The following is a 23,993-nucleotide window of genomic DNA, read 5'->3' on the forward strand; positions in this document are numbered from 1 at the left end:
GCAGAGGGAGCGCGAGGGGGGGGCGCGGGGCTGCACACACACACACACACACACACACACACACACACACACACACACACACACACAGAGAGAGAGAGAGAGAGAGAGAGAGAGAGAGAGAGAGAGAGAGAGAGAGAGAGAGAGAGAGAGAGAGAGAGAGAGAGAGAGATCCGGTGGGGTCCCAACCAACCCTCTCAAAGGCCCCCCACAACGTTGCTAATGTGGTATTGTCACGTGCGCATTGCACTTGAGCTACTGCTACAGTCTAGCGTCAGTCTTAGTTTGGTTTAGGATCTAGCCTGACACTTTGAGCAGGACGTGCATGTTCATGCAAGTCATAGTTGCATACCTTCTCTTGCACAGTACAATCAGTTTAGCATGTAGGCATATGAACAGTCACTTAAGTCACTAAATAATAATAGGCATGTATTTTATTAAGATCGTGGGGGCTAAAGAGACACTACTTGACCCAACATTAAACTCCTATATAAGTGACCCTGGGGGTCACCTCACATGGCAAGTCAGGTTCCGCAGTACTAGGACCAAAGTACCCGCAACATCATTGTGTTCCATCTTTAGCATCGCCAGCAATTTCAGCCCTCAGCATCAGCGTTTTTCAGCAACACAAACGCTTGTAGATCAAGACCAGCCCTAGCGTTTTTGCATTTCAGCCCTCAGCCTCGCAGAACCAGGCATCTACATCAAGTTCTCATCATGGTTGGGACCCGACATGCAGTGTCGTCTCTCTCTCTCTCTCTCTCTCTCTATCTGTCCTCTCTCTTCTTCATTGTCTTCAATTCAGTTCAGTTTCTCGTTTCAAGTGAAGTGAAGTAACCTTGTGTTTGTGCGGGGTACTAAATCTGAGCTAAATCCTTAAAACACTTCCGCTGCACCTGACATTGGTATCAAAGCTCTGTGTGCGCTTCGGCTTCGCGAACTCAAGGGAAGAACTAAGAATCTAAGCACAACCAAGAACCCAAAGAACCTCTCTCAATTTTTTCCCTCAAAGAAGTCTCACGTCTGTGCCTTGGACTTATTAGCTACTCCCACCCTTAGTCCGTCGCGCATCGAATGCGTTCCCGTCTTCATCGCTGTCTTTGAACGAAGATCGACATCGATACACGAAAATCCAGACCTTGAGTACCAAGATCTGCTTACCTCTTATGCGGATATAGGAGTTGGAGACAGGTTCCCTAACCCTCTTCTGCATTCGCATTTGCATTCTCATGTAGCGTGCATCCACTTCCGTCGACAAGCAACCATTGAAAATACCTCCGAGCAACCTTATCTTTCATCTTCACCCGCAATGTTTTCACGATAAGACTATTTGAGTGCTAGTACTTGCTCGCAAGGTAGGCTGGAATTTTGCAACAATAGTAAGGCTGCCTAGTAACTCGTATGGTCGGGTTTACATTGCAACAATACCTACATCCGTAGTATCCACAAGTTTGGAGGAGTTTTCATTGGCTTATGCATCCACAAGCATCAGAAGCATTCAGCATGTGAAGTATAGAAAGTATCTAGAGGTAGAAGTTTGACAGTTGTATCTCACCTTTAACAGGGGGATGTCATGTGCAAATTGCACTTGAGCCACGTGGACAAGCTATTGCTACAGTCTAGCGTCTGTCTTAGTTTAGCTTAGGATCTAGCTTGGCACTTTGTGAGCCTCTAGCAGGACGTGCATGTTCAGGAAGGTCACAGTTGCATACCCTCTCTTGCACAGTATAATCAGTTTAGCATATAGGCATATGAATAGTCACTTAAGTCACTTAATAATAAAAGGCATTTATATTATTAAGATCGTGGGTGCTAAAGAGACACTACTCGACCTAGTATTAAACTCCTATATAAGTGACTCTGGGGCCACCTCCCATGGCAAGTCAGGACCTGCAATACCAAGACCAAAGTACCCGCAGCATCAACGTTTTCCATCTTCAACATCGCCAACAATTTCAGCCCTCAGCATCAACGTTTTTCCGTCCTCAGTATCACTTGCAGAGACCAGCCCTAGCATTGTTGCGCAGAACCAAGCATCTACATCAAGTTCTCATTAGCATCTTAGCATCGAGGACTGTCACGAGGACGTGGCAGTTATTAACCATGTCACAGAGATGTGGCAACTGCTAACCTTGGTTGTTGGTTTCTTTCCAATGGGGTTTATTTTATTTGTTTAAGACCCTCTTCTTGAAGTAGCAAACGGTCGGACATTGTATGGCCAATGTGAACGGTAGATTCACCCGCAGACGGGAAGTGGTCGGCACTGGAATTCGTATGGTAAGAGGATGTCTAGGCTCAGAGCAAGATCATATAGGTCCCCCCGTCGCACTTAGCAAGTTGGTGGATACTAGGAAGTGAACTCAATTAAGGCGTAAAGTCAAGGTGGGACTTCCAACAAAAAGTATCCGACAGTTGGGCCACATTGCATTTTTGGATGCGGTCCCAATGAGGATAGATGGTCAGAAGACCAGTGGGAGCCCAACGGAAGCATCTCCTAAAATTTAGGGAACTGCTATTTTGGGCCACGAAATGTGTTCGCGTCATTACCTTCGGTATGACTAGGGGAACACTTTACAACTCTACCGCGAAGTCAACTGACGCACCAGTTGAGATATTTTTAGCAGGGAAAGCCCAAACTCGGAAACTGGGCGACGTGTCAGCTTGTGAGCGATTCTGCCACTCTGGGAGGCAAAAACGAGCTGCATATCATCAAAGGGGGCGCCATTTTCAGCCACAGGCGGATTGCAACAGGTACAGAAGCTATGGAATGCTTACCTTGCCCTCTATGTACAGTATGGTGACGGGAGTGATGCCCGCACGCTACATACTGCTCTCTTTCTCCCCTACGTGCAGTTATGTGATGCCCCACAAGAGGGCTACTCATTTGATTGATGTACAGTTGTGTGGGTTCATGCTTTTGTGCTGAGGCAAGAGCCTCCTTGAGCAGGAACAGGGGTAGCTAACTGCTGCTCCAAAGCAGGCACTGGTGAGGGTCATAACCTCACCGTACAGGTGCAAAATCAGCGCTGTGTATGCGCTGTAAATTCACTGTTTTTCAGCCATATGGACGCCAGGATCATTGGGAATCGTGCCCCACTGGCAAAGGACAGTTAGGGGACTGTTTAGGGCTGAAAACTGGGCAAAAACCAGTAAATACAGCGTGCTGAATTTACTGTTTTTGGACAGGAATCAGAGGGTATACGACAGTGCAAGCGAGTTCCAGCAGGGGAATTGGTTTCGCGCAAGTTTTGGGGCTGTTATGCTGCCGAAATTTGGCCAAATCAAATGGTATCTAGGTGGATACACGTGAAGGATTCCCAGGACCTTACCTTGTAATTTACCCTCCTAAAGAATAAAGAAATACCGAAAGGGGCGCCAATTTTGGGGCCTACAGGTTGTCGGCGTCTGCTCGGAGCATTCTAGCTTCCGAGCCGTGTGTGAGTTGAAGTGTTAACTCCCGTCGCAGGTTCTCTTTGCAAAGTGCTCTGTGTGTGTGTATAAAGTAAAGAATTTCGGGTGAAAGCCAACGCCTACCGCCCTACGGGCCGGTTTCATGGTTCCATTGCCGGGATATCAATCACTTTTTCCTCAAAGAGTGAGGCTGGATTGTTCAGGGTAAAGACACACAGTGCAAGAACGCGGGGATTACACTATGGCCGACAAGGGGAAGGGAATTATGGAAGAGGGTTCCTCTCCAAAGGACAGGCAGGAGATTCCTATGGTTTTTGAGATTGGCGAGAGCTCACGGCCACGTCAGTCTGTACCTCCTGTCAACGTGAATGTCCCTCCAGTAGTACAGGGCTTTATGACAGGGCAACTCGAGGATGATGCGTTTAAGACTCAGTTAGTTGCCGCGGTGAATGTCTTTTCGCAGCTGGTGCAGAATCCGAGGTTTATGGAATTCTTGCAAGCGCCACCAGTGCAACAGCAAAATAGGCAACCTACGTCGCGTACGGAGCTTGTTGAAGCTCAAGCCCAGGTACTTCATGAGGCGCAGGAGGAAAGGGAACACTCGCATGTTGCGGAGTCAGGGGCTCCAAAGCAGGTTCCTCCCGTGCTTGAACAGGTGGCTAGAACGCCTATTCCATAGGTTATGCCAGTTCAGCCCGCCACCTTTCAGAGCCAGCATGCTGTCTTGAATGGGCAGGGAGCTGGATACCAGGCTATGCACTCAGTTTTTCCACCACCCACGGTACATCCTGGGTATTTCGGGGGTGGATCAGTGTTCCAAAGTATGGCTGGTTATGCGTCTGGAAGTCAGCCGTACATGCCAGGAACAGTGTTCGGGGGTATGCAAGGCATCATGCCAAACCCCATGTATGGTACTATCGGCATGCAGCAAGGTTTCCACGGCAACCAGGGCCAGTTTGGGGTGCCACAGGGTCATTTTGGCATGGCTGGTTTTTCTGGACAGCAGCCAGATATCGCACCTCTGACGCAAAATGTGAATGGCCAACACGTGCCGATCATGCCTAGTACAGTGCCCATGTTGCAGACCATTCCGTATGACAACTTGGGGGCACTAGAGAAGCCGAAGGCTTACAAAGAAGGTGGTGCAGCGGTAAAGTTCAGTACCTTCAGTGGTTTCGAGGATAAGACAAAGGCACTCACTTTCCTCCAGCAGTTTGATACAGCTTATGCGGGAGGGAATTTTACAGAGGCCTCGAAGGTCAGGAAAGATGCCACTTTCTTAAAGGACAATGCGCTGACATGGTGGACGACATTGTTAATGCAAGGACAGGCACCCGCCACTTGGGTTTACTTCAAGCAAATGTTTGCATCTGCTTGGCTATCAAATGAATTTGAAGCCGATGTCTTGACAGATTGGCACCAGCTTACGGCAGCTTCGTGCAAGAGCTTGCTGGAGTACAATAGGAGGTTTTGTAAAGCATTACTCTCAGTGACCTCCTACAGATTTGTGCCATTGATAGAGCAGATAGAGAAGTATTGTTGTGGGTTGCCTAAAGGGCTTCGCGATTACTGTACAAAGAATAGAGTGGCTACCCTTACTCAGCTTATGGAAGTTGCGAACACTGGTCTTGCCCTGTTGAAAGGAGAGGACAGTGGATTTCCGAGCAGTGATAAAGGAGGGCAGCAAAAGAAAAATTCAGCGAAGAAGCCCTTTGTGAAGACGGCTCCTGATGCGTCACAGGGGTCAGAAAAGGCCACCAAGGACAAAGATTCAGCTGGGACTTCTGGAGCGCAGGCAAAGAAACAGAAAAGGAAGCCTTTTGTGCGCAAGTCGCTCGAGGAAAAGAAGGTCCTAATGGCTGAGAACAAATGCTTTATATGCGAGCAGCCTGGTCATATTTCTATCAATTGTCCACAAAGGAAAAGGCCAGCTGACTCAGAGGATAAAGAAGACCAGAAAGGCAAGAAGCCAAAACCCACGGCAGGTTTAGTGCCAGACATGGTGGGTGACAGGCCCAGCACAGATGCCAGTGAGTTATGCAGGGCATGGGGTAAAGTTAGAGATCAGACGGCACTCATCTTCTTTGATCCAGGTGCCAAAGCCAACTTTATCTCACCAGAGTTAGCTATGAAGCTCGGCATCAAAGCTGAAGAGATGGGGTACACAGCAGAGGCAGGGTTGGCATGTCCTGGCCACTCAGAGTGTGTTACTCCCATCATTGGAAAACTGCGTCTGCATATTCAGTCGTATGTGGACACTGAAGAGTTTTACATCATGCCGCTGGAAGGTTGTGACGCCTTGTTGGGGATCCCGTGGATGTTCCGAGTGCATGGAGTCTTGGATGCCTACAACAAAAAGATCACTGTACAGCATAGGGGCAAAACTCACATCTTGGATGTAAAGCTTAAAGGAGAGTCAGTCCCTATTGTATCTGCTTCTGCTATCACTTCTGTAATAAAGAATCATCTTTCTGTGTACTTGATTTTTGCACGTGATGTCTCAGATAGGGATCAGTCAAATTTATCTGTGTTAGATAAAGAAAGGTCAGCATTTTTGCAAAAGTTTAGTGACTGTTTTTCTGATTCATTACCGTCGCAATTACCACCAGAGAGACCTGAGGACCATCGGATAGATTTGGTGCCAGGGTGTAGCCCACCAAATAGACCTCCCTACAGGGTTAGTGCGGCGCAGCAGAAAGAGATTATGGGCCAGGTTGAGGAGTTATTAGAGAAGGGGCTGATTCAGCCTAGTTCTTCACCCTTTTGCTCCCCAGTGCTCCTAGTGCAGAAGAAGGATGGCTCATGGCGCATGTGTATTGATTACCGTGCGTTGAATAAGAATACCATCAAGAATAGGTTTCCTATTCCTCGCATTGATGATATTCTCGATCGTTTAGAGGGTGCTGCAATTTTCAGCAGGATAGACCTGAAGAGTGGGTACCATCAGATTCGTATAAGCCCAGAGGATGTGCACAAGACTGCGTTTAGAACGACATTTGGTCTTTATGAGTTTCTAGTGATGCCGTTTGGGCTAACAAATGCTCCAGCCACGTTCAACAGAATGATGGACCGGATTTTCCGCTCGCATCAACAGTTTGTTGGAACATTCTTCGATGACATGATTGTGTATTCGAAGAATGAAGAGGAGCATAGGCGTCACTTGACCATTGTGTTCGAAGAGCTGCGCAGTCACAGGTTGCTTGTCAATCCTAAGAAAAGTGAATTCTTCCTTGAAGAGATCCACTTTCTGGGCCACATAGTCTCAAAGGATGGTGTAAGAATGGATCCCGCAAAGGTCGAAGCTATCAAGACATGGCCAGACTTGAAGACTGTGCACGATGTCAGAAGCTTCTTGGGATTGTGTTCCTACTATAGAAGGTTTATCAGAAATTTTGCAGAGATAGCATCGCCTCTTCACGCATTGCAAAAGAAAGAGGTCACTTTCAGATGGACCCAAAAAGAGATTTCAGCTTTTAGTCTCTTAAAGGAAAAGTTGACTTCAGATCCAGTTATTGTTTTGCCAGATCTCAGGAAGTCATTTGTGGTCCAGTGTGACGCATGTGGCAGTAGCATCGGAGCAGTGCTAATGCAAGATGGACGGGTAGTAGCCTATGAAAGCCGAATTTTGCAAGGGCCAGAGAGGACTATGCAAGTCTATGAGAAAGAGCTCTTGGCCGTGATTCATGCGCTTTCTAGCTGGAAGCACTACCTCTTAGGTGCTGATTTTGTTGTCCAAACAGATCATCAGACCTTGCGATACTTCTTGACACAGTCAAAGTTATCCGAAAAGCATATGCGATGGGCAAACATTCTTTCCATGTTCCACTTCCAGATTATGCATGTGGAAGGCAAGAAGAATGTTGTGGCTGATGCGTTATCAAGAAAGCCACAAATTTCAGCTGTGTCAATTCCTTATCATCATGAGTTAGATGACATGAAGGAACAGTATACTGCTGATGAAGATTTTGCAAGGATCTTTGAACAGTTACAAGAGGGGCAACATCATGAGCACTACCTCCTCAGAGATGGTTTTATGATGATGCATGGCAGACTTTGTGTCACTAGGCCATTGCGACGTAAGGTCATGGAAGAGAGTCATGTCCCACCGTATGCAGGGCATCGTGGCATGGATGCAACAGTTAAAGCGGTAGAGACGTTCTTCTATTGGCCTACCTTGAGGAGAGATGTGGATGCCTTTGTGCGAGCATGCATAGTTTGCCAAAAGGTCAAGTTTGACAGGCAAAAGGCACCAGGGTTGTTACAACCACTGCCGATTCCGGATAAGCCATGGGAAAGCATTGCTATGGACTTTATCTTTGATCTTCCAAGGACGCCAACAGGGAATGATGGTATATGGACCATTATCTGCAGGTTCAGCAAGCAGGCCCATTTTATCCCTGTCAGGAAGAAGATAAAATCTGATCAGATGGCACGCTTGTTCATGTACAATGTGTTTAAGTACCATGGTATGCCACAATCGATTATCAGTGATCGTGATCCTCGCATGACCAGTTTGTTCTGGAGAGGATTGTTTGAGAACATGGGTACTACGCTCAAGTTCTCGTCTTCGTTTCATCCACAAACTGATGGACAGTCAGAAGAGGCCAATTCTACTGTCTTAGATCTGCTGAAATGCTATGTGTCAGATAATAAGGGCAAGTGGGAACAGTATTTGCCTATGCTTGAGTATGCGTACAATAATACAGTGCATTCGTCTACTGGCAAAGCACCTTTTGAAATTGTTGAAGGCGGCAAAAAGGTTCCTCCCATTTTGCATACAAAGGACAAGATCTTTGAGGCAGATCGATATGTTGAGAACTTGGATGAGATGTATAAGAAGATTAAAGTTGCCTTGGAGAAGACTCAGGCAAAACAGAAAAAGGCTGCTGATCGTCACCGTCGTGAATTGCTACTATCACCTGGTGATTGGGTTCTTTTAAGGTTCGAAAAGGCAAGGTTAAAGAAGATGAAGGGTAAGGAACGGCTGTTTCCTAAGCTCAGCATGCGTTACTATGGGCCTTTTCAAGTGCTTGACAAGATCAGCGATGTGGCTTACAGGCTGAAATTGCCTGATGCGTGGAAGATTCATAATGCGTTTCACGTGAGTCTTCTAAGACCCTTCGTGGGTGATGTGCCAGAGGATATGCCAGTTGAGGATCAGCCAGAAGTTGAGGAACTTGATGAGATCCTGGTACCTGAGCAAGTTTTGGCACATAAGGACAGAAAAGTTAAAGGACAAGTTGCAAGACGCTATTTGGTGAAGTTCAAGAACTATCCGCCTATGGATGCAAAGTGGATGGAAGAGCATGAACTGTCAGAGTCACCAAATGTATTGCAGCTTTACCTTGAAGCCTTTGGGTTACAGCCTACTTATGCCCCAACCCAACGTGTGCAAAGGAGGGGTAATGATAGAGCTAGTACATCAAATGTACATATGAATTCAGTGCCATAGATGGAAATGGCAAAAGTATGAAGGCCTCATTAAGTCATTTGTATCTATGTATGTTACGACCTTTCTTGCGGATACATGCGATGATAAAAGAGTGTTAATAGCACAAGATCATCAGTGGCGTGTATTTATGGTATGCAATCGAGGACGTTTGCGATTTCAAGAGGGGGGTATGTCACGAGGACGTGGCAGTTATTAACCATGTCACAGAGATGTGGCAACTGCTAACCTTGGTTGTTGGTTTCTTTCCAATGGGGTTTATTTTATTTGTTTAAGACCCTCTTCTTGAAGTAGCAAACGGTCGGACATTGTATGGCCAATGTGAACGGTAGATTCACCCGCAGACGGGAAGTGGTCGGCACTGGAATTCGTATGGTAAGAGGATGTCTAGGCTCAGAGCAAGATCATATAGGTCCCCCCGTCGCACTTAGCAAGTTGGTGGATACTAGGAAGTGAACTCAATTAAGGCGTAAAGTCAAGGTGGGACTTCCAACAAAAAGTATCCGACAGTTGGGCCACATTGCATTTTTGGATGCGGTCCCAATGAGGATAGATGGTCAGAAGACCAGTGGGAGCCCAACGGAAGCATCTCCTAAAATTTAGGGAACTGCTATTTTGGGCCACGAAATGTGTTCGCGTCATTACCTTCGGTATGACTAGGGGAACACTTTACAACTCTACCGCGAAGTCAACTGACGCACCAGTTGAGATATTTTTAGCAGGGAAAGCCCAAACTCGGAAACTGGGCGACGTGTCAGCTTGTGAGCGATTCTGCCACTCTGGGAGGCAAAAACGAGCTGCATATCATCAAAGGGGGCGCCATTTTCAGCCACAGGCGGATTGCAACAGGTACAGAAGCTATGGAATGCTTACCTTGCCCTCTATGTACAGTATGGTGACGGGAGTGATGCCCCGCACGCTACATACTGCTCTCTTTCTCCCCTACGTGCAGTTATGTGATGCCCCACAAGAGGGCTACTCATTTGATTGATGTACAGTTGTGTGGGTTCATGCTTTTGTGCTGAGGCAAGAGCCTCCTTGAGCAGGAACAGGGGTAGCTAACTGCTGCTCCAAAGCAGGCACTGGTGAGGGTCATAACCTCACCGTACAGGTGCAAAATCAGCGCTGTGTATGCGCTGTAAATTCACTGTTTTTCAGCCATATGGACGCCAGGATCATTGGGAATCGTGCCCCACTGGCAAAGGACAGTTAGGGGACTGTTTGGGGCTGAAAACAGGGCAAAAACCAGTAAATACAGCGTGCTGAATTTACTGTTTTTGGACAGGAATCAGAGGGTATACGACAGTGCAAGCGAGTTCCAGCAGGGGAATTGGTTTCGCGCAAGTTTTGGGGCTGTTATGCTGCCGAAATTTGGCCAAATCAAATGGTATCTAGGTGGATACATGTGAAGGATTCCCAGGACCTTACCTTGTAATTTACCCTTCTAAAGAATAAAGAAATACCGAAAGGGGCGCCAATTTTGGGGCCTACAGGTTGTCGGCGTCTGCTCGGAGCATTCTAGCTTCCGAGCCGTGTGTGAGTTGAAGTGTTAACTCCCGTCGCAGGTTCTCTTTGCAAAGTGCTCTGTGTGTGTGTATAAAGTAAAGAATTTCGGGTGAAAGCCAACGCCTACCGCCCTACGGGCCGGTTTCAAGGACCATTGTATCAGCATTTCTGCAAGTAAAATAAATTAGGTACTTGCTCTGGCAAGGGGGCCCTTGAGGGTGGTTGGGACCCGACATGCAGTGTTCTCTCTCTCTCTCTCTCTCTCTCTCTCTCTCTCTCTCGGGTGGTTGGGACTTGACATGCAATGCTCTCTCTCTCTCTCTCTACCTCTCTCTTCTTCATTGTCTTCAATTGAGTTAAGTTTCTCTTTTCAAGTGAAGTAAAGTAACCTTGTGTTTGTGCGGAGTACTAGACCCGAGCTAAATCCTTAAACACTTCGGTTGCACCTAACAAGTATTTGCTTTTGATTGCGTAAATGGAATGTACACACATGCAATACCTCAAGTGTAGACTCTACTAACTCGAATGATGAATGTTGCCGCTCTAACTCCTCAAGGCGAAGCACCTACGGGGCTGCTTTGATGCACCTTTGGATCCTTCTCGATGTGGGAACCTGGATGGCCACCAAGGGGTAGATTTGGGGCTGATTTGCGCTCCTGATGTGAGAGGAATGAAAGGCTGAAAATGCAGATCTCGACGATGCCGATGACGGACATCAATGGGAGCACTTGATGCCGGCAAGGGAATGGCCGAGGAGAGGCTCGATGGGCTGCCAAACTCACATGCAACTTACCCTATCTTCCAAAATAGTATACCCCACCCTGCACATCCACGTCGGTCCGACGAGGGAAGGGCTGAAATCTGAAAATGCATTCTAACTCACCAATAATGCACCCTAACTCACATGCAACTTACCCTATCTTCCAAAATAGTATACCCCACCCTGCACATCCACGTCGGTCCGACGAGGGAAGGGCTGAAATCTGAAAATGCTATGTATAATCGGCCATTACAAGGGCGGTACTAATTCGATGAGCAATGAGAAGAAAAGAGAGCACATATGCGTCCAGTGACTAGATCGTCCTGCGCGTACAAAGACCGACACCCTGTAGGCCCCAAAGACTGGCACCCCTTTCGGTATTTCTTTATTCAATTGAAAATAGATGATCCGAACATTTAGATCAAATTCTCTCCAAGCTGTCCAAACCTATCAAGGGCTGAAATTGCAGGTTTCCGACTTGATTTCGGCAGCATAACGGCGCCTTTTAGAAGCTTTCTGGTGAGCTGTAGCCAAAATCCAGCATGCTGTAATTTACTGTTCGGCGACTGACAGGTGCCCAAACTCTTGTATGACCATCCCAAGGCTTCCTCGAGGCTCCCCTCGTGCTAATTTGCAGTTTAGGTGCAAAACCCTAAACTTGCAGAAAAACACAGTAGGTTGTAATTCTCTGATTCTGATCGCTTTGAGCGGAGTGAACACATCTATGCGTGTCCCAAGAGCTCCCGCATGGAATGGGACAGTCCCCTTGTGATTTGGACGAGTTTTCACGCAAGAAAACTCTCCAAATTCGCAATCTTTCACGATGGAACTGTGCGTATGTGTGGGGATTAGCAATTAGCTAATCTGGTTCCTGTTCAGAAGGCTCTTGCCTTGGCAAACGTGCATAAAACCCATAGAACTGTACATGATCATTTGAGTAGCTCAACTAGTGGGGCATTACGATATGTGTAAGGGAGAGAGAGAGATGCATGAGGGAAAATCATCACACTACATGAGACCCAGGAGAAGGTAGATTTCCATTTAAGTTGTGAACTTGCACCCACTACTCACACACACACACACACACACACACACACTATAGTCCACTTATGAGCTTCAAAACAGCCCCCTCTCTCTTGGGCGTCCCCTCTTACTGAGGTGTCCTTTTGGAGCTTGTAGATTAGCCATGTGTCCACTTTGCCCATTTTGGTTTAATTTCGTAGCCCCTACCAACTTATAAAGTTGTTAGTGACTTGACGAGTGGCCCGGATTCCTTTTTGGTGCACACGAGTTTCCACACTGATCAGAATTCAGTGCGAACTGGTCTGACTAGTTCCTGACTTTGTAAGGTGCAGCGGAATGAATGTTTGCTCTTTGCTCAAGATGAGTGCTCCGAACTGTGCTCAAGGTTCCTTTTGTTCTTATGGAAGGTAGAGCCTTTCGTTCTTAATGATAGAATGCTATGATCACAAACAAAGTGAATGGACACTGTGCGTGCAAGTGTATGAGACTTAGAGATAGAGAGAGAAGAGAGATACGACACCAGAGAAGTAAAAGCCTCCTCCGAAGGCCCCACTCTTGTCGGAAAGAGTGGTCTACTATTGATTGCACAAAGTGGTACAATGACGATGCATGGAACTGATGCAACTTGGGACTATGCCGGTGACGACAACGGGGACGACGACGATGACGTAAAGGCTGAATTTTGCAATCTTCTAACTGCTGTCCATAAAAACGCTATGGCTGAAAATCTGGGACTGTTTAGGACTGCTGAAAACGCTGGTTTTGGCTGCGTTTTGAGAGGCTGAAAATGACGATCTTCTGCAATGTCTAGGGCTGAATCTGCTGCTATCCATGAATGCTGAAAACGCTGACTATTTGCTGTAGAAATGGGCTGAAAATAGAAAACGTTGGCTGGCTAGCTGGTAGCGTTAGTAAAAACGTTGGATCTGTGGGTATGCTGGCGATGAAGGAACTGAAAACGCCAGGGCTAGGGAACTGTGACGATGACAAAATGCTAGGCTTGATGTTTGCGACGACGGCAAAGCTGAAAACGCCAAGAGCTTGTGGGTATTGAGGGGTTCTTGCTGAGAGAGAGGGAGTACCTGCTGCCTGAGGGCCTGTTGTGCTCCTTGCTCATCTGCCCAAGAGTACTAACTTGGGTTTGCTTATATACAAACTTAGCAAAATTGCCCTACCTACTTTTGTTGGAAAGTCACTTAAATTAATAAGTGAAAAATGTCAAAAATAGAGAAAATAAGCTAAATGCACTGGAAAAATCCCCTAACTGATATTAATGGATTCTGATGGGATTATTGATGATCATGCTGTGTGCAACCAGAGGATACGCATCTACACTAAGTGACTGGGCATGCACGGTCTGCGAATAGACTCACAAAAGTGCCAGATCACTTCCTATTCTAGACTGACTTGACTGAACTGAACCCTGATCATGTTGTAGCTTGTCCACGGACATATAGGGTTGGATGTGTCACGTGACATCCCCTCCTTTTCAAAGTGAGGTACTGGTACCGAACTGTATGGCGTCGAGGGAGATCGCCAATAGCATCCGGAAATTGGAAGGGACTCTTCTCCGGCCCACTCTGATGTGTGGGTCGTGTGGTACTTGAACTTCATAAAGGTCTGCAACGCTTGCTTCTTTGGGCCGCGCCGAAAGCGACACAAAGTCTTCTGTGGCTCCTTCAATGTTTCGACTTCGTCGAGAGTCATGCTTCTTTCTTCTTCAAGAATCTCCATGGCTGAAAATTTCTAAAACCATTTCCAACACAAAACCATGAACATACCTATTCCATGTAAAGTGAGTGGAAAAAATCCTGTCGTCCTAATAGACTGTGCATGCAATGTAGATGAACAAAGAGACGGAGTGCCAAACCGTTCACCAACCAGCGTTTTCTATTTTCAGCCCATTTCTGCAGCAGATAGTCAGTGTTTTCAGCATTCATGGATAGCAGCAGATTCAGCCCTAGACATTGCAGAAGATCGTCATTTTCAGCCTCTCAAAACGCAGCCAAAACCAGCGCAGCAGTCCCAAACAGTCCCAGATTTTCAGCCATAGCGTTTTTATGGACATCAGTTAGAAGATTGCAGAATTCAGCCTTTAGGTCATCGTCGTCGTCCCCGTCGTCGTCACCAGCATAGTCCCAAGTTGCATCAGTTCCATGCATCGTCATTGTACCACTTTGTGCAATCAATAGTAGACCACTCTCGCCGACAAGAGTGGGGCCTTCGGAGGAGGGTTTTACAACGTCTGTGGTGTCATGTCTCTCTTCTCTCTCTATCTCTTAGTCTCATACACTTGCACGCACAGTGTCCATTCACTTTGTTTGTGATCATAGCATTCTATCATTAAGAATGGAAGGCTCTACCTTCCATAAGAACAAAAGGAACCTTGAGCACAGTTCGGAGCACTCATCTTGAGCAAAGCGCAAACATTCATTCCGCTGCACCTTACATTGGTATCAAAGCTTTGGCAGTGTTCTGTATCACTCAAGGAAAGAACCACAAGAATTTGTTTTTGCTTGTTGCGGTCGCACGAACCCAAGTTCGCTTGGGCGTGTCGATTCCTAATCGTGTTTTTGAAGAGTGACAAGAATCCCAGGAAAGAAGGGCTTGTCCAGCCTCCCCTTGTGTCTCTTTTCACTCATTGAGAGCGGACCGTGCACTTAGCGGCCGGCCAATCGACGTGAGGTGGAAAAAAGCAACCTTGGTGTGAGCGCAAGGCCGCCAAGGGGTGCGCCCGCAGAAAGGAGTAGAACTCGGGTGAAGAGAAGATCCTTCTCAAACACGGTTTGCAAGCGAAAGAAAACCTCAAGAATCTCAAGATCCTCAAGAACCCAAGAACCCAAGACCCTCAAGAACTCAAGTTCCTCGTGAACTTAAGAACCAAAGATCATAGTGCATGGTCGTCACCCGAAGCGGAATGGATACTTCGCATACAGGTGATGAGCATGAGAGAGGCGACGAAGAATTTTCCCCACCAGGAGATTTTTTCGACCCTCCCCCTTCGCCATCTATGCCACAAGTTGTACTAACTCCTATGGAGATGATGGTCAAGTCAATGATGGACATGATGCTGGCACAACAAGAAGCAACTCGCATTACTTTGGAACGAAATGAAAGAAATGCAATACAACAACAGGAAGAGAATCGAGTTGCGTTGGCATAGCCAGAAACAAATCGCCTTGCTTTCGAACGCGAGCACGATGAACGAAATGAACGAAAAGCAGAAAGGGAGGCCGAGCGTGAAGCTCAAAGAGAGCTACGCACTCGAGAATTGCTTCGACAAGTGCTAGCCTCGAAGACCGACCCACCCAAAGATCATGGGAGTTTATCAAGTGGCGCAAGCCATGATGCGGATTCCAACCATCCAGTCATAGAGAAGTTGACTTTCAGTAAGTATGATGGTAAGATGGATGCTACAATTATTCATTGTTGGTTGCATCAATTTAATGCTTATTTTGCGACAACTAAGAAGACAGGAAATAGCAAAGTTTTGACCGTGGCTATGTACCTTGCCGGTGATGCCATAAATTCGTACGACGCATGACAAGAGGCACAGTTAGCCGCGCACCTAGAGGAAGCCGACGAATTCACGCCCCTTTCCTTCAATTGGGCTGATTTCCAAGACAAGCTCAAGGCGCGGTTTATGCCACCTCAGTACCTCGCACGATTGAAGGACGATTGGCGCGCTCTCAAGCAAAATGGTATGCCGGTTATGTCTTTTTCTAATCGTGTTTTGCAGCTAGGTACCCAATTACGCAAGTCGGATGATGAACGCAAAGAGGCATTCCTTTTTGGATTAGACGACTATATCAAGTTTGATGTAGAAGTCTTCGATCCTATCGATCTCAACAAGGCGGTAGCGATTGCTCTCGCACAGGAGATGAAGCACAACAAGGGAAAGCTTAAGGAGAACAAGGCTTCCACAAGTACCTCGCAGACTTCTCAGAACCCTCAGAACGGTAAGAATGGTAACTCTTCTAACCAATCTTCCAACAGTCTCTCAGAAAAGAATTCTTCCAATGAATCTAAGGGTAAGGCTAACACAATTGCTAAACCTAAGCTTACTCCAGATGAAAAGGTAGCACAAGGAATTGTAGGAGGATACATCACGTCGGAAGAGCAAAGCAATTATTCTAAGGAAGGTCATTGTTTTCATTGTCACATTAAGGGTCACATAAAAAGAACATGTCCTAAGCTTGAATCGAATGAATCTAAAGAATCCACAGAACCCACTTCCTCTGTTAATGCAATTAATGATAACACGAGTGTGCTCCAAGTTTCTCATGACCCTCCTATTGATGATTCTCTCATTAAATGTTATGGTCGTACGTTGGGGCAGCGTTTTATCATATTATTTGACCCAGGTAGTATGTATGATGTGATCAGTCCCTCTCTTGTTGAGAGAGCCCGCCTCGAAGTTACTCAGAGATCTTCTATCGAGGTCTCTGGCTTTCTTCCCTGTATGGACGCTCTCATCACGGAGGAGTGCCTTGATGTGTTGTTTGCAATTCAACAGGCTGCCTTCACTAGAAGATTTGTTGTCTCTCCTCTCTCAGGATGTGATATGATTTTGGGCATTTGATGGTTTCGAGATGCTAACCCTCTCATTGATTGGGAGGCTAACTGTAACCGGCCTGTTCAATCCAAAAAGGGCGGTAGACTTTACTTCAAACCTTGATTTAGCTTTCACCCATTATTAGTCGTCTATTTTACCTGTACTTTCAAGACACAACAAAGGGGAGAGGGATACAGGCTGCTAGATTGCACCTGTATGAGTAGACGGACACCAGATTGGCCCCTAACTTAGGCGCCCCTTTCGGTATTTCTTTATTGTTCAAAAGAGGGAAATAAACGCTGTGGTTCCCTACAAGCTGCCCCGCACAAACTCGGCTGAATTTCCACTGTTCCAGCCCGATTTCGGCAGCATAACTGTACTAGAACCCTTCACAGTCAGTATTCCCACGCATTGAATGACTTTCCCGACGCATACGGGCACTTTGCAAAACCTGGCGAGAATCTGCAGCACGCTGAATTCTCTGTTTTCAGCTCTGAAAATGCGCCAGATCACCTGTACAGCGGTCCCCTTGCGTCCCCGAACCTCCTGGGGGTATTAGGGTCCGTTTAGGGCCAAAACCCTAAACCTGCAAAAATACACAGCAGGCTGTAATTTACTGTTTCGGGCTCCGTTTCGCGTGCCGGTCGCATCCGTAGCAAGTCCTCGAGCTCCCGCACCTGTAGGGCTACTTGCCCTTTGAATCGGACGAGATTTCTGGCGTGAAACCTCTCCGAATTCCACCTGTACCTGCGGGGGGATTAGCCGCTAGCTAATCCAATACCTGTACAAGAGGCTCTTGCCTCGGCAATCGCGCATGAACCCACACAACTGTACATTGGTCAAATGAAGAGCCCACTAGAGGGGCATAACACACTGCCAAAGGGGAGAGAGAGGGCAGTGCGTAGCGTGCAGGGCATCACTCCTGGCACCGCACTGTGCATAAGAGGGAAAGCAAGCACTCCATAGCTCTTAACCTGTGACAAAAACTGAAAATGAGGCTCTCCCCTCTTCAAATTCAGCGCCATTTCTTGTTGCAAGAGGCAAGTGCACCAGAATGTGCCACTTGGCACATTTACAAGCATTTTCCCGTTTCGGGGTTGCCGCCTAAAAATATCCCAACCGGTTGCCCAGTTGACTTCACGGCAGAGTAAGAAAATGTTCCCCTTGTCATTCCGGAGGTAATGACGTCAACACATTTTCAGGTCCCAAAATAGCAGTTCCCTAAATTTTAGGAGATGCTGCCATTGTATCTTTCTAGGTCATCCGACCCTCTTTGTACACTGCGGCCACATCCAGAACTGAAATGTAGCCTCTGTAGCAAAGGATTCCACTTTGGCTAGTCAATGACCCCACTTGGCTAACCATAGTCCTTGTCCAACCTTAGTGCTCTCTTGCCCTCAGGCCTGGACTCCCTCTGGACAGTTCCTCACTAGCTATGCAATGCAGGGCAGTTAGATTTCCCGAGGGGTGTTTCCAAAAAGTGAGTAAATAGATAATAAGAAAGAAATCAACAAAAAGGATAGATAGTAGTCACACGCTGGTGACACTAACACTTTCACTCTCAATGCCAAAAGTGATTCTCCCATTGTCATTCATGGAGAGGACATTGTTCATTCTCCATCTCTCATTGCTAATATGCAAGACAAGATTGAATGGATTCATGAGAAGGCGACTCTCTCAGTCTCTTTTTCTCTAAAGCATGACACACAGGATTTGCATGATTGTGAGCAGCATGATGATTTGGATGATAAAGATAAGCATGATGCTTTGCATAATCAAGATGTGATTTCTCACAAGCATGATGAGTTGCATGAAGAAGATGTGATTGTTCACAAGGATGATGTGTTAGTAGATGCTTTTTCTAGCGAAGCTAACCTCGTTGTAGAATCAATCAATCACGAAGAACCGATCTTGGCTTTCGAGTCGAGGTCCAAAGAACCCCCACAGGACGATTCGATCATTCAGGAAGAACAGATCTTGGCTCTCGAGCCTAGGTCCAAAGAACCCTCACAAGAAGTATTATGTGTTCGTATGATTAGTACGCACGCATTGTACGCTTGTGTCATTTGTGATCGTTTCTTGTATTTTAGTCAGCGTCTTATGTGGTCCCTTTTTCCTAGGCATGACATTTTGTACGTTGAGCACGTTTCACTCATGAATGAGCACGAATGTATGCGGATTGTTCATGAAAAGCTGAAAAGTATGTATGTAAGGAAGTCACATTCCATGTCTCTTCCTTGGCATGACAAATTTGTAGAAAGAGCACATGAAAGTATGAGCACCAAGCATGGGCATTTCCGTTGTGAATTGCCACAGTTGATTGCTTTAGATCGAAAGAGAAAGATTCGATCTCATTGTTTGCGTGTTGGCTGGCTGGTAGCGTTAGTAAAAACGTTGGATCTGTGGGTATGCTGGCGATGAAGGAACTGAAAACGCCAGGGCTAGGGAACTGTGACGATGACAAAATGCTAGGCTTGATGTTGGCGATGACGGCAAAGCTGAAAACGCCAAGTGCTTGTGGGTGTTGAGGGGTTCTTGCTGAGAGAGAGGGAGTACCTGCTGCCTGAGGGCCTATTGTGCTCCTTGCTCATCTACCCAAGAGTGCTAACTTGGGTTTGCTTATATACAAACTTAGCAAAATTGCCCTACCTACTTTTGTTGGAAAGTCACTTAAATTAATAAGTGAAAAATGTCAAAAATAGGGAAAACAAGCTAAATGCACTGGAAAAATCCCCTAACTGATTTTAATGGATTCTGATGGGATTATTGATGATCATGCTGTGTGCAGCCAGAGGATACGCATCTACACTAAGTGACTGGGCATGCACGGTCTGCGAACAGACTCACAAAAGTGCCTGATCACTTCCTATTCTAGACTGAATTGAACCCTGATCATGTAGTAGCTTGTCCACGGACACATAGGGTTGGATGTGTCACGTGACATGGCTGACCGACCTCGATGCGAGAAACCTGTTTGGCTGCAGCTGTTTCACATTGGCCATGCAATGTACACTTGCACCTTTTAAAGGGTCTCGAGGAGGACAACTAAAAATAAAAAAAATAAAAATATGTAGTACATATTTAAAGAAGGCAACATGAAAGATACACCTATTGGTGACATACCCCACCCTTGAAATACTTCAAGCGACCTCGCTTGCATGCCAATAATACATGCTGATATCTCCTAATATCACATTTATTCTATGATGGGAATCAAAGGTGTACATGCTTCGGAAAATGTAGCGTTGGACGATTAAACAATCCAAGTCTTCTGGTGTACTCTCAAGTACAAACTTCTCTAGCCAAATTCTGTATGGAAAGAGTAGATACAAAAAAATTGCTTAACTACTCCTTTGAGCATCATGAACCATGCCCTCACCTTGCTCCATAGAGCCTACATCAAGTCACTGTGGGTTCCATCTGAAAGGCTTCGAGATACAGTTGCAGCAACTGAGATAAGGCAACCAATTCAGACTCTTCCATCCATTTGGCATCGAATGATGGAAAGTTCACCAAGTAGCGTCTTGCAACCTTCCTTCTAACCTTCCTTTCCTTATGTGCCAATCTTTGTTCAAGAACAAGAATCTCTTCCAATTCTTCCACTTCAGGCTGTTCCTCATCAAGCATATTCTTTGGCACATCACCAACAAAGGGCCTTAGAAGGTTGACACGAAAAGCATTATGTATTTTCCAGCCTTTTGGTAGCCTCAACGTGTAAGCTACATCGCCGATCTTTTTTTGAAATCTGAAAAGGACCATAATATTGCAGACAGAGCTTTGGAAACAAACGTTCCTTGCCTTTCCTTTTCCTTAACCTGGCCATTTCAAAGCGCAAAAGTGTCCAATCACCAAGTGAAAATACAAGTTCACGACAGTGACGCGATTAGCAACTTTCTTTTGCTTAGCTTGAGTCTTCTCAAGAGCAATCTTTATGTCACATGACACATCCAACCCTATGTGTCCGAGGACAAGCTACAGCATGACCAGGGTCCACTTCAGTCAAGTCAGCCTAGAATAAGAAGTGATCTGGCACTTTTGTGAGTCTGTTCACAGAGTGTATGTCCAGACACTTAGATTAGATGCATATCCTTTGGTTGCACACAACATGATCATCAACATTACCATCAGAATCCATCAGGAGCATTTTATAGTGCACAGAACCTATTTTCCCTATTTTTGACATTTTTCACTTATTTATTAAGTGACTTTTGTTGCGAATTGGGTAGGGAAATTTGGCTAAAGTAATATATAAGCAAACCTAGCGCTAGACCTATCTTGCAGAAGAGGAGAAAGGGCATCAGGCAATTCATTGCAACAGGCTTCTCTCTCCCACTCTCAGCAAGAACAATCCCCCCTCAGCCTGGCGTTTTCAGCAGCCACCTTTCCTCGCTAGCAGCCCCACTCATTAGCACCTGCAAGACTCAATGTTTTCAGCGTTTTCAAGATCTGCAGACTCAGCGTTATTCAGCTTAAGTTCAGCGTTTCCCAGCCACAAACTTCAGCGTTTTTGGAACCTAAGAAGGCCAGCAACCCAGCGTTTACAAGGCAGCAGAAAGGCGTTATTTTACAGCAGTAAGACATCGTTTTTTTACAGCAATAATCAGCGTTTTTATTCAGCAATAAACAGTGGCAAGGCCAGCGTTCAGCAGTTAGAGATTCAAGTCGTCGTCGTCACCGTCGTCTCCACCTTGAATCACAGCCTCACGAGTTTGCATCAGCATCTTGTACCAGATTGTGCAATCAATAGTGCGTGTTGATGTGTGCACAATGCATATTCAACCAATGAGAGGTGGTGTTCCTAAGTTGCCTTTTGCTCTGACACATAACATTTGAGCAGATCTAGGACAATAGAATTTGCCTCTTTTGACTGTCCATCAATTTGTGGATGAAATGAAGATGAGAACTTTAGCGTAGTTCTCAAACAATGGCTTCCAGAAAAGACTCGTCATACGTGGATCCCTGTCTCACTGACAATTGAATGAGGTATTCCGTGATACTTAACGATATTGCTCATGAGTATCTTGACCATGTGTTCTGGCTTTATCTTCTTCCTAACATGAATGAAATGGGCTTGCTTACTGAACCTACAAATAGGCTACACAGGCAACGTGCGAAAGAAAGGGGGATTTTGGGGGGGGGGGGGGGTTGCCTCCTGAGATCGGACGCATATGACGGGAGTGAATTGTTCATGGAGGGTGACCACGAGCAAGCGGGCTCGGGGCAGCTCAGACCGTAGGCTAGAAAAGCAAGCGCGCGTGTAGGCAGAGAGCAGCGCGAGAAGATCTTTGTTTAGGGCAGATCTCTCTCTCTCTCTCTCTCTCTCTCTCTCTCTCAAATAGGGCTTGTACCTTGCGGATGTACAAGCATATACAAGGAGGGCTCTATGTCGCTCAGGACCAGTAACTAGCTTGAGAATGTCTTGAACGTTCCGTAATAGCCAAATATGGTTTAAGTTCATGCATGCGTTGTACCTGTCCATAGTTGTCAGGTTTTTCAACAATCCGGGGTATGGTGTCTTGAGCCTTGGACAAGGATGTGGCAGAAACAAAAGCTCGGCACCTTGGTATCACATATCCATATAGGGAATCCCTACTTTGTAAGTTTGTTAACAATCATGCTGCAATTCTGCATCGAATTAAAAATCTTGCCAAAGAAATTTCCAACATTATCTTCCAAAGCAATAAGTAGCAAGTCTGTTGAAAAGAGAGCAGAAAGGAAAAAAAGTGTAACAAAACAGTGATGAGGAGCAGCGGATAGCAGAATGAAACATGGAGGAGTGGGGGTGTGACACGTGCTCACTTAGGAGTAATTAATAGGGCAGGATGAGAGCGAGCTAATTTCTTTCCCTTTATGCGTGTGCATGCATTGTATGCTGTGATATTTTTGAGAAGCTTTGAAGGTTTGCAAGTTACCTAAGTAATTTACTGTCTTCATATGTTCTATGACCTTTCACAAACTACTGGTTGAATTTTTTGCGTGTGCACCAGTCGCTTGCAGCATTGTTGGCATGCCTTGATACAAGAGGTATCCGAGAAGTACAACTACATGAAATGCTGCGAAAGTGTGAAAATTCCTGGAAAGACATTCAACACACAAGTGATTCAGACTGTGGAGCCGAAAATGAAAGTGCTACACAGCAATCATATATAGAGAGGTTGACACATAATGCTAGGAGTTCACCAGACAGCTTTTCTGCTGACTCAGCACAGGAAATTGGCTCAGTACGTGTTGAATGTGGTGCTACTGTAAATGAAAAGGAAAGGACATTGGAGCGGTACATAGACTTTGACAGATGGCTTTGGAACAAGTGCACTAGGACAGATTCATGCTTGAATGCTAAAAAAGTTGGTACAAAGCGATCTTCAAACATCTTAAAAAGCTGTGACATGTGCCATCAGCTTTATTGGCCAAGGGATCGGCATTGTGTCTATTGTCATGTTACAATGGAAAGCTCTGCAAAAGTAGAAGCCAAGTTTGCTCAACATTCTTTGGAATGCGAAAAGAAATACCGGAAAAAGAGGTGGAGGCTTGACATTCCTCCTGGATCACTTCCATCGAGGGTGCAGTTACTCAAGGTGGAGGTTCTGGCTGTGGAGGTTAGCATTTGATTGTTTTGGTATATTTAAAGTTGATAGCTGAGTGTTATCCTCATTTTGATTCTTGTTTTGGGTCCTCCAAGGTTGCAATCCCTTTTGAAGCATTGAAGTCCTCATGGACAGATATACAACGCAAGACTTGGGCCTCAAAGCTCAAGTCTGCCTCATCCGCAAGAGAGCTGCTTCAGGTTCCTCAATATTTCTTGTTTTGGGTTACTGTTAATTTCCGTTGCTTCCTTTGTGAGTTGGTAATATTCGTAGTATGAGTCTCCCTTTTATGACTTGCAGTTACTGACGGAACTTGAGGCTGCTGTTCATCGGGATTGGTTTGCTCCATCTTACGAGACCACGGAGGAGTTGCTACAAGTTAGCGTTGATGTGGAAAACACCAGATCGACCAACCCCTCAAACAACTCACCTTTGCTACTTCCATGGGTGCCGCAAACTACAGCCGCGGTGGCCCTCCGTCTTTTTAACATGGATGGGGCACTTTTTTACAGCCAGGAACATAGGCAATCAAGTTTAAGGACAGCTGATATTAAGGAGCCTGCTCAAATGGTGAATACTCATCTTGAATGATGCTGATTTGAGTTCGGTCCATTCAATCAAACAAAACTTTGAGTTTTGTCCACTTAAATATGTTACGAGTGAAATCTCTGGTCATGAAAAAATGCTCGAGGCATTGCAGCTATTCGA

General features: G+C 46.0%; 1 protein-coding gene across 1 annotated transcript in view; it reads left to right on the forward strand.

The window, feature by feature from the left end:
- LOC147437338 (homeobox-DDT domain protein RLT1-like) overlaps positions 1 to 23,993 on the forward strand; it is a 63,846-nt gene that overhangs the window by 38,660 nt on the left and 1,193 nt on the right. The window contains exons 15-17 of the mRNA XM_086486887.1: positions 22,689 to 23,297; positions 23,381 to 23,485; positions 23,586 to 23,855. Of these exons, the coding sequence (XP_086343013.1) occupies positions 22,689 to 23,297; positions 23,381 to 23,485; positions 23,586 to 23,855 (984 nt within the window). The remainder of the gene's footprint in view (positions 1 to 22,688; positions 23,298 to 23,380; positions 23,486 to 23,585; positions 23,856 to 23,993) is intronic.

Source organism: Adiantum capillus-veneris, chromosome 17 (assembly GCF_014529385.1).
Source record: "Adiantum capillus-veneris isolate H3 chromosome 17, ASM1452938v2, whole genome shotgun sequence".
In the NCBI taxonomy this organism is placed as follows: Eukaryota; Viridiplantae; Streptophyta; class Polypodiopsida; order Polypodiales; family Pteridaceae; genus Adiantum; species Adiantum capillus-veneris.